The sequence below is a fragment of the Apis laboriosa genome, unplaced genomic scaffold (assembly GCF_014066325.1).
Source record: "Apis laboriosa isolate Shangri-la unplaced genomic scaffold, ASM1406632v1 scaffold112_cov148, whole genome shotgun sequence".
NCBI classification, from domain to species: Eukaryota; Metazoa; Arthropoda; class Insecta; order Hymenoptera; family Apidae; genus Apis; species Apis laboriosa.
In genome coordinates this window covers 2,266,197-2,275,353 of record NW_025220865.1, presented here as the reverse complement: position 1 = coordinate 2,275,353, position 9,157 = coordinate 2,266,197, and the positions used below count along the sequence as shown (strand labels likewise).

The window sequence follows — 9,157 nt, the reverse complement described above, 5'->3', positions numbered from 1 at the left end:
TTTAAATTTTGTATATAAAACAACGTATATAAGTATGAATAATTTTAGAAATAAATTCGTTCGTAATTAAAAGTAATTAATTAACATAAATTTCACATGATACAAGAATTGCTTGTTAAGATAAATGTCATAAGAAACATACACAAACCGTTTTGACTGTTTGTACGTTACTCTTGAGTTCAAATTTACTCGACCTTTAAACTAGCTGAACCTAAAGATACTACTTTTGTACTTCTTAATAATAATTGATAATTATAAAATTAATAACACAATTAATTTCCAAGAGTTAATTTTGATATTCTATAAAAAAAAAAAAAAAAAATACTCCATATTCTTAACATGTTAAATTTATTTTTCAAATTGCATATGGTTTCTCACCATATAAAAAAAATTATTAATTCCGTTTCATTAATCATAATTTTATAAAAAAAAAAAAAAATAAAAACATATTCTTATGGTTAAAATAAATAATTCTATTAAAAAACGATTGATTGTCGTTCGATAATTCTCTTATCATCTTTCATTTCTTATTATGAATGGGAAAAGAAATCGCCATTAATGGTGATAGAAGGTACGTATTTTTTCGCGTTAGCTATGGGTGAATCTTTCGACATTACAGTACTGATGGCACAGAAGGTAACAAATGCCTGTCGAACGTGTGACAGTGGTTTGCTCCATCGCTGTTGCAACGGCCAACACTTTATCGTATTTCGTTCTTTTTTTAGCTGTGGCCCTTTCATCGTCGCGAAAACATGCCTCGTTGTTTGATCAAATCGATGACAAGGTATAGGAAGACCGATAATTCTTCCGAAGGTAAGACACAATTCTCTTGTGCACAGTATAGCTACAGTATACTCAGGGACGACAGTGAAATTTTGGCGTGGTTATGGAAAAAAAAGTACAACTCGTAAAGTTGTTGGAGTAAATGAATCTCGTTTTTATGACGAATCTTACGTCTCCTTTCCAGTCACGATAACTTTTAATCATAATTAAGCGATTTGAAAATATGATGCGTATAATTCGTTCGAAAAAGAAAGAAAAAAAAATGAAATGATTTTCTCTCCTAATTAGTAGAGGCAGAATTACCATGGACTCCGCCATCGTCGGTCGACGCGAAGAGAAAACATCAGATTAAAGACAATTCCACGAAATGCAATAATATATGGACCTCCTCGAGATTACCAATTGTAACACGTTACACCTTCAATAAAGAGAACAATATATTTTGGAACAAGGAGTTGAATATAGCAGATGTGGAATTGGGCTCGAGAAATTTTTCCGAAATTGAAAATACGATACCGTCCACCACTCCAAATGTTTCTGTGAATACCAATCAGACAATGGTGGACACGAACAATGAACAAAAGGTGGAAAAAGTGCAAATACCATTGCCCTCGAACGCGAAAAAAGTAGAGTATCCGGTAAACGTGAGTAATAACGAGATCAAGGTGGCTGTGAATTTAAATAGGATGTTCGATGGGACTGAGAATCAGACGACCTCGCAGACTTTGTATATTGCTACGAATAAGAAACAGATTGATTCCCAGAATCAATATTTAGGAGGGAATATGAAAACTACAGGGGTGGAGAATCCCCAGAATTGGAAGAGAAATAAAACTATGCATTATTGCCCTTATTGTCGCAAGAGTTTCGATCGTCCATGGGTTTTGAAGGGTCATCTGCGTCTTCACACGGGTGAACGACCTTTTGAATGTCCGGTCTGCCATAAATCCTTTGCCGATCGGTATATTTTTTCTTTTAGTTATATATTTTTTTATATATTATATATACGAGTTATGAATAATAACAAAATTTTTTTTGAATTTTATGAATAAATATATGATCAAAATTTTTCATTAAAACATTTGAAACAAAAAAATGATAATTAAATATCGTAATCGTATGATTGCAATATATAATATATTAATATATTATACATACCTATTTTATTTATTTTCTTTAGTAAATTATAAAGTTAATTTTACTGAGTTAATTTTACAATGTTTGAATTAATTAGTGGGTACGAGACTATGGTGTAACGTACATATTTTGTAGATCAAATTTACGTGCGCATCAAAGGACTCGGAATCACCATCAATGGCAATGGCGATGCGGGGAATGTTTCAAAGCATTCTCGCAAAGACGATATTTGGAACGACATTGCCCCGAAGCTTGTAGAAAATATCGAATATCTCAAAGGAGGGAACAGAATTGTAGTTAGAAGGCAAATTTTATTTCTTTAGTATAAACATATTTTTATATTGAAATATCTAATGTAATATATTAAATGTATTTCGTTAATTAACACTGTAAAATTTGAATTCGAAATATCACTGTATTGTTATTCTAATATACATATATATATGTGCACATGTAGTATTATAAAATCGTATAAAATTATACTATAAAATTATTTTCTCACCTTTTTTCATGCTGTTGATTTTATATTAAATTTCTTGTATTCTAATTACTAAAATTATTGATTTAATATAAATTCATTGTTTTTTTCCATAAATAATAATGGTTCGATTATAATATCGAAAGAAATATTTGAATCATCAAAAGGATAAAACACTGATATAAATTCAAATAGTTTTATATAACATTTTTGTTCACTAGCTATATTTTATATAAAATTAATAAATATTAATTATTTTAGAATTTTTACTTTTTTATGTAATAGAATTATTGAAACAGTTAACATAATAGTAAATACGTTAATGTACATTCGAATATATTCGGAATATTTTGAAAATACGCCTTAAAGCGCATAATTAAGTGTAGTTATCGATAGAGTGCGCGCAATAATGTAACGGTTTCTGATCTGAGTGTTTTTAATCTTTCATGGCGCATGTCGTGTACGTTCAACGAAGAATAATTATCGCTCGCATTTGACGCAGTGCGTTAGTCTCATATTACAAACGGAAAAGAACGTAATATAGTGCCGCGTATTACGCGATACGCTTTCCGAGCAAGTAATCCGTGTTAGTGCTCCGTAAAAAAGAACGCGGCGGTTAAGCACTGCAAAGAAAACTTGACATTGGAACGGCCATTTTGGCGTGTTGTTTCCTAATCGAGTGCTCAGCTCAGCATCGATATCCATCCATTTCAAGGTAAGTTTCTTAGTAGTTGTAGACATTTTGTTAAACGAATGATCTCATATTTAAGAAAATTTCATTTTTCATTCAATCGTGTACGTTTATTTAAAGAAATTTTGAACTTATGCTATAGAAAGGAAAATTGACTTTACACAGATGGTTTTATTCTGTACTCTGTTTTTCATCCAGTTCACAAGTATGTCTGACGATAGTACCGCGATGTCTCAACATCGATTAAACCAACTTTATTAATATAGTAAAAACATATCCTATAAACAATATGTGATTAATATTAATAAAAAAATTTTTTTTTTGTTGATTTGTACATATAAATATAATAATCAAAAATATTATCAATATCTTAGGCGGTAGAATTTCCAAATAAGCGAATTGCCCTCATTTTTATTTGATATAATATATTTGATAATTTTTGTTTTATTTATTTTATAAATAATATTTTTTATTTTAATTTTTGTCTCTGTTTAAAAGTTATATAAAGATTATGAAATATATTGCAATCAGTATATGTTATTGCAATCTATATTAATTGTTTTTTTTTTTAATTCAAGTATTATTATATTCATAATTTTTAAGAATTTCTCTTTAAAAATATTGTATTTTAATTCATAAATTTATTTTTATATTAATTTTATTATATATCATATTCTAATGTGTATATATATATATATATATATATAATATGAAATCAATATAAATATATTATAATATATTCTTCCAAATTTGAAGTTTTTCTGAATAATATCAGTAACCAATATCGAACTGTTAAAATTTCTTATAAGGTTCAAGTACATAAAAACTGCTATTCTTCAAATGAGTATACCTATGATGTTTACATCCTATTGTGATCTTTTCAGCAGGTCACTTATACTGATATTGTCTTTTGTTCTATAGAAATATAACTGTTTGATTTCAATCCATCCAATATTTGCAAATTTAAATAATTTCTTTTATTTAATGTAATGATAATTTAATATTTTTAAGCAACTAATTTATTTCAATTGCATAAAAATTATAGTATTTTTAAATTATAAAAAAATATATGAATTTAATTAATTTAAATAATATATATATTTGATTTATAAAGAAAAATATATTTTCAGGAAATAGATAATATTTCATCATTTTCAAAATGATGACAGAAACACATATAAATTCCAATCATGTCCTAAATTCTGGTTTGAATACTAAATCAGAAATCGACAAAATGGACGATGTGGGTTGGAAAGCTAAATTAAAAATTCCACCAAAGGACAAACGAATTAAAACTAGTGTAAGTTATATATTATGATTTCTATTCTATTTTATTTTTGATTAAAAATTCAATTATTTAACACATATCATGTTATATTTAAATTATTAATAAAAGCTTTTACAAACCTTTAGGATGTTACTGATACTCGTGGCAATGAATTTGAGGAATTTTGCCTAAAACGAGAATTATTAATGGGCATCTTTGAAAAAGGCTGGGAAAAGCCTTCCCCAATTCAAGAAGCCAGTATTCCCATTGCATTATCTGGTAAAGATATCTTGGCCCGTGCAAAAAATGGGACTGGTAAAACTGGGGCCTATTCAATTCCAGTGCTAGAACAGGTTTGTATGTTATTAATTTTTCTAGTATCATTAATTCTATTATTAAAATTGAAAATATATTTATATTATATGAATACTTACATTGATAAATATTATTTTATTATACTAATATATTGCTATTAATATGTTATTTTAGGTTGATCCACGAAAAGATGTGATTCAGGCACTAGTACTTGTACCTACTAGAGAGTTAGCTCTTCAAACATCACAAATCTGCATTGAACTGGCAAAACATATGGAAATAAAAGTAATGGTAACTACTGGAGGAACAGACTTACGGGATGATATTATGAGGATTTACCAGTCAGGTTTGTATTGGATATATCTTTATATAAAAACTAATTATTACAATTTTAAAAATAGTTTACTTATAATGTAATTTGTTTTTAGTGCAAGTAATAATAGCAACCCCAGGAAGAATTCTCGATCTTATGGATAAGAATGTTGCAAATATGGATCATTGTAAAACTCTAGTTTTGGATGAAGCAGATAAACTTCTGTCACAAGATTTTAAAGGAATGTTGGATCATGTCATTTCGAGGTATAACTATTAAAAAAAAATTATACAAATTAATACTTTTTAATTTTATGTATATTATAATATTTTAATTCTTAATTGTTATATATTTAGATTACCACACGAACGTCAGATACTGCTGTATTCAGCCACATTTCCCCTGACAGTGAAACAATTCATGGAAAAACATTTAAGAGATCCATATGAGATTAATTTAATGGAGGAACTCACATTGAAAGGTGTAACACAATATTATGCCTTTGTACAAGAACGACAAAAAGTTCATTGTCTTAACACACTGTTTTCCAAGGTAAAATTATTATTTTCTTTTTAAATATATATAATCTATATATAATATGCAAGTTTTACTTAAATAAATCGTATTTTTATCAAATGTTTTTATTTAATTTATTTTTTTATTCTTCAAGTTGCAAATAACACAAAGTATAATATTCTGCAATTCAACACAACGTGTTGAATTACTTGCAAAGAAAATAACAGATCTTGGATATTGCTGTTATTACATACACGCGAAAATGGCGCAGGCACACCGAAATCGCGTGTTTCACGATTTCCGAGCAGGACTTTGCAGAAACTTGGTAAGTATAATAACATTTTATCAAAATTTGATTATGATATTTTATTTTTAACTTATAAAAAAATAAAGACATATATTAATTATGTGTATATTATTTATAGGTGAGCAGTGATCTGTTTACTCGTGGTATTGATGTTCAAGCCGTGAACGTCGTAATCAATTTTGACTTTCCAAAAATGGCAGAGACATACCTTCATCGTATCGGCCGATCAGGACGATTCGGTCACTTAGGTATAGCAATTAACCTAATCACATACGAAGACCGTTTTAACTTACATCGTATCGAACAAGAACTTGGAACAGAAATTAAACCTATTCCAAAGGTAATAGATCCAAGTTTGTATGTAGCAAGACCAGAAGACAATAATAGCATGGAAGAGGGTAACGTGTCTAAGTAGTTTCGATACATCGTCACGATGTTTTATATGCGCTCAAAGAGTTTAAAGTGTTAAATGGTGATTGTGTGACTCGTACATGTAAGGCATACATTGCTATGCTTTGAACTCACAGAGTGAAACGTTATCTCAGTTTGAAAAGTATTGTCTGGGGTGTTTAACAGTGTATAAAGACAAAACAGTGCTATGAACATTTAGATAAAAAAAAAAAAGTGGTCTATATAGAAAAAAATTGAAAATTTCAATCAACATCATAGTAAAACAGCGAAAATATGAATTACTTGTAAATAAGGCATACTGAGTATGAAACAATGAACTCAGTGAATGAAGTGATGCGAATGCCGGTGCGAGTCATTCTTTGTACATAAATACATATAAATGTACATAATCTAAAGTGCGCGCCAGAGTCAAGCCATTATCAAGAGCACAACATGTAAACAATTAACATAATAATCATTACATTTTACCACAAACTGTAAATATTACATGTGAGTATCTATCATTTTAATAGTAAATTTTTATACAATGGCTTCATACTTCCAAGATTTTTTGTTCTTTAAAAAAAAAAAAAAAAAAATGTGATGGGATGTGTGATTTAGAAGGAAACAGCATAATGAGAGTAAACTTGTAGTTGAATGCTGTTTATATCTGAATACCATAAATTAATCCATATGCCCATTACTTTTGCATCACCATATTTTACATATAAATTCTCCTTAAATACGATATAATACGATCACAAATTCTAAATATTGTATCGATCTTAATGTTTGATCATGGCTTGATTTTGCTACCTGTCAATGCTGTCATACAACTCTGAAATTCAAATCACTTTTCAAAAAAGGCAAGATTATCTTTTCTTTCTGTAAAGTGGTAATAGAAACTTTTTTTAACTTAATCCGATTTTTTTACGAAATTGTGATTGAGCGTCAGAGGTTGTAAAATTGACTAGTTTTATATAATTATTTTTTATAAATAACTGGCTGGTGGCATTTATCGAAGTTAGGGATTCAATGTATGATGTCTATTGAATATTTATGTGTCTATTGTAATTCAAAATCGTTCCACCAATTAATGTATGAGTAATGAAATTATCTAGCAAAGATTCTTTGTTACATTTAAGACACATTTTAGGTAAAATCTATGAATATAAGCAAAAAAAAAAAAAAATGTACATAATATAGCATAATAATAATATATCATTTTCTGCAACAGATAAAAATAACTGCCAAAATATAATAGAACATCATCGTGGAATCCCTTTTTATTCTTGGTTGTTCTCTTTGATATCTATGTACACATTAATCATATAAGAAGCAAAAAAAAAAAAATATAGAAGCATGTAAAAAATCATTTTCCGTAAAATAAATTTGTATTGTTAATATTCTCCTATGAACAAAAAGAAGTGTACCACCAGCCAAGACGACCTAGGTTTATGGAACGAAATGTGTATACATTAATAGGCAATAGTAGAATATTTCATATTTGAAGCAAAAAATTTCAATGAGAGATATTAATGAGAAAAAGATGAAAAAGATGGAAAACGGTTTGGAATGCTTTTAAACTTATAATATCAGTTTTGGCGGATATTTTGCTTTAACGATAAGGAAACAAGAGAGATGTCTTATGACTTATGATTAAGGACTTGACTGCAAGGACAGAAACTATAAAGATTTAAAGTATTTGAAATTTCTCTTCAATATAAATGTGGAACTAAACATAATTTTGAATATTCATTTGGTAACACAATACATGTTTTTATACGTGTAAATCTACACAAGAAACAAAATATTTAACTTTTGAATCGATATAGTTCCATAGTAAACAATGTCACTTATAAAATTCAATTATTATAAAATTATGCTTATTATTACTTAAAAACTTTGACTTTTAATTTATTTCGTATAGATGACATATTTAAATATAATCATAATAAACACGAATATCTGATACAAGGGTTCTATGTACTGACTTGTATGCATATCAAAATGATAAAACGTGAAATTTTTTTCATCCTTCATTTTTATTACCCACCAAATATGTTTTTAGTATACGAATTAATGTGGGTTTTGCACAAAAATATTTTATATAATTCTATTCTATTTAAAAAAAAAAAAAAAAAAAAAAAGAAGAAGAACAAATGATATGCTGTGAAAAAAATTATTAATTATCTGACGTATTAAAGTTCCTCTCTTGTGTCCGCTATCCGAGCATTAATGCTGTGATTTAGTATTATGGTATTAAACGCATTTAAAACCGTTTTTCCGTGCTGACACAAATTATAATTTGATACGTACGACGTTTCAATATTGGAAACATGCCTGTAAAAGCGCGTACCAACGTGCAACAGCATTGTCAATCGATTTACACTTTTTTGCCAGTTTGAGAACGAATGTGATTTGAGAAACTCGTTGATTGTAAAAGAAATCTCGAAAACAATTGATTATATATAGGCGCGCGTCGTATCGTTGCAAGAATCAAATATTATGATGCTTGAAACGATAGGAAAAAAGCCTTAATGGGATAGAAAAATCAATGTGCAAAACATTCTTTACTACATTGGGATATAAATTCCAAAGTGGGGAGAAAAAAAAATAGTTAACAAAAATTGGCGGTGATTTATCGAGATATAATTACGTAAGCGTTGTATTTATAACAGTTTAGAGAGAAACACTTGCATAGTGTTTTTTCATTGTGGCTCTATCTTTTTACCGATTATATGTTTTTTTTTTTTTTTTTCCTCCTCTTTCCCTCACCCCCCTTTCTTCATATGCGACGTTACTCGTATTGTCGTAAAAAAAAAAACGAAAATAGAAAAACCATTAATTGGATCACGAATTTCATACGATAAAATCGCATATGAATTCCGTTCTAATGTAATATTATAATCTTTTTTGTTTCTGTCTTTTTTATTGTCTTTTTCTCTCTCTCTCTCTCT

General features: G+C 28.3%; 2 protein-coding genes across 2 annotated transcripts; both read left to right on the top strand.

Moving 5' to 3' along the window:
* The first annotated feature begins 752 nt into the window (after positions 1–752).
* Positions 753–2,221, top strand: LOC122714540 (zinc finger protein 555-like). Its single transcript, XM_043935971.1, has 3 exons — positions 753–813; positions 1,075–1,744; positions 2,056–2,221. Exons 1-3 carry the CDS (start codon positions 753–755, stop codon positions 2,219–2,221), a joined length of 897 nt encoding a protein of 298 aa, XP_043791906.1.
* Positions 2,222–2,844: 623 nt separating this feature from the next.
* On the top strand, positions 2,845–7,942 carry LOC122711294 (ATP-dependent RNA helicase me31b). The gene is made up of 8 exons (XM_043929904.1): positions 2,845–3,113; positions 4,220–4,389; positions 4,503–4,709; positions 4,846–5,017; positions 5,100–5,250; positions 5,341–5,536; positions 5,655–5,825; positions 5,926–7,942. The coding sequence occupies exons 2-8, from the start codon at positions 4,249–4,251 to the stop codon at positions 6,220–6,222; spliced, it is 1,335 nt and encodes a 444-aa protein (XP_043785839.1). The 5' UTR covers positions 2,845–3,113; positions 4,220–4,248; the 3' UTR covers positions 6,223–7,942.
* Positions 7,943–9,157: the final 1,215 nt, after the last annotated feature.